Below are 2,031 nucleotides of genomic sequence, written 5' to 3'. Positions count from 1 at the left end.
GCATGGATGAAAACCGCATGACACACGGTGCTTGGTATTGTCAGGCCAACCATTGGGACTCACCTGCACGTGCTGACAAAAATGCTAAGTGGTTTCATCAGTGCTTGTCCTCCTGTCTGCAGTCATAGAGAGTATAGCAGACCCTGAGGCATAAAAATTCTGAGAGTGCGGTGGGATCGCCTCAGGCCAGAGAATGCTTTTGAAAAAGCAGTAAGTGAAATAAGACAGAAATTAATTCTGTTCAAATAGAAGGTTGGGGTGACCAGAACCAGTATGTCTGAAAATCAGCTACTAGATACTGGCACTGGAACTAACTGGTGTACCCCCTGAACTGCTGTCGAAAGTTCTCTCTTTAATAGAAGTCTCCTTCTTCAGTTACTGGGCAGAGAAATCAAGCATAAAAGTATATAAAATAATAAAATATTTAATWAATTTAAGTTTCAAATGCATCAGACCTCCTCTGATGGTAATCCATATGTCTCACCTGCTGTCTCTGGACATTGATGTGATTGATAGAGCACTCATAGATCTCAGGGCTGTTTTTTCCCCTGGTTGGTCATGTCTTTAATAACTTCCTATAATTACACTGGAAATGTTTGACCCTGAATCATAAAATTATGTAATGAACCYCTCATTCCATAGTGTGAACTATGTAAAGTTACATCACTGTAACTTTAATGTATCATTCCATCCCAACAGACGTAAAAATTCTGGTAATTTCTAAACTGGTTAGAATTCAGATCTCCTCCCTGTATTCTCATTTCGCTAAGAACACTGCCAGTTGCAACTCTGTATTTTCAGCAGCAGCAGCGGAAGCTGAATTGTACAGTTGGATTGTATAATACCTCTGCTGCAAAAGCATTCCTATATTTCAAAACATACTGCCTAGAACATACGTAAGAAAAGCAGAAAGGAAGGCAGCTGCATTTGTCTGTCTAAAGTCAACAGCTTGCGTCAGAAAGCTGCTAAAGGAAGAAACAGTTGGACATTTTTAATTGAGCGTCAATATCTGCAGTATGAATACAAGTAAACTTGGTTTGCAACTAAAATTGTTTGTAATCTGATCAACTCTTCACAAATTCCATGCGATTAGGTGGCAGGTTTTAAAGTGAAGTGAATTTTACATCGTCTATCTAGCTCTAGAATTTTATTAATTGAACATAAACTTTGCAACAGCTTCTTTATCCTCAYGTCTGTCTGTGCGGAAGGCACACTGAAGGTAAATCATGGAACTTGCACCTCCCCATTGAGGCACAATGGCTCAAGAGAACATCTTTTTGRTTGCAGATGGAGGAAGGGGACCTGGTGACAAGAGACATGGAAAAGGCTGGGGTACTGAATGTCTTCTTCGCTGTGTTTTTTACTGGTAAGACTTATCAGTCAAATCCCAAGCCCCTGAGATGAGTGGGTAAGTCTGGAGCAGGGAGGACTTACCTGTGCTAGAGGAAGATCAGATTAGGGAGGATTTAAACAAACTGGACAGATACAAGTCCCTGGGACCTGATAAGAGGCACCCGTGAGGGCTGAGGGAGCTGGCCAATGTCACTGCGAGGCCTCTCATAATTATTTTTGAGTGGTCATGGTGATCAGAGGAGGTTTGTGAGCACTAGAAGAAAGCAAACTTCAGCAGATGTCACTCCTATTTTCAAGAATAGAAGGGCAAGAAGGAGGATCCAGGGAACTACAGGCCASTGAATCTCACATTGATCCCAGGGAAGGTGATGGAGCAAATCTTCCTGAAAGTCATTTCCAAACATGTGAAAAACAAGAAGGTGATYGGGAGTAGTCAACRTGGTTTCACAAGGGGGAAATCACATCTGACTGACCTGATAGCCTTCTACGAYGAGATGGCTGCCTTGGTGGATAAGGGGAGAGTACTGGATGCTGTTGCTGAGAAAAGGCAGGGCGTGCTGAGGGACACCGCTGGGGAGCTCTGAGGAGACCRTGGTCCCATGTCGCTGGGGGACACTGCCAGGGCGCTCTAAGGAGACCGTGGCCCTGTGTCGCTGAGGGACACTGCTGCGGAGCTCT

The 2,031-nt window shown here is 43.7% G+C and overlaps 1 protein-coding gene across 1 annotated transcript in view; it reads left to right on the top strand.

Moving 5' to 3' along the window:
* Positions 1 to 1,287: 1,287 nt before the first annotated feature.
* The window catches only part of MAP1LC3B (microtubule associated protein 1 light chain 3 beta), a 12,346-nt gene continuing 11,602 nt past the window's right edge, over positions 1,288 to 2,031 (top strand). Inside the window, exon 1 of the mRNA XM_085310159.1 lies at positions 1,288 to 1,366. Coding sequence (XP_085166285.1) covers positions 1,288 to 1,366 — 79 coding nt within the window. The remainder of the gene's footprint in view (positions 1,367 to 2,031) is intronic.

The sequence above is a fragment of the Rhea americana genome, unplaced genomic scaffold, assembly GCF_003343005.1.
Source record: "Rhea americana isolate MKP2758 unplaced genomic scaffold, rheAme1 scaffold_311, whole genome shotgun sequence".
Classification (NCBI taxonomy): Eukaryota; Metazoa; Chordata; class Aves; order Rheiformes; family Rheidae; genus Rhea; species Rhea americana.
This window is presented reverse-complemented; position numbering and strand designations above follow the sequence as displayed.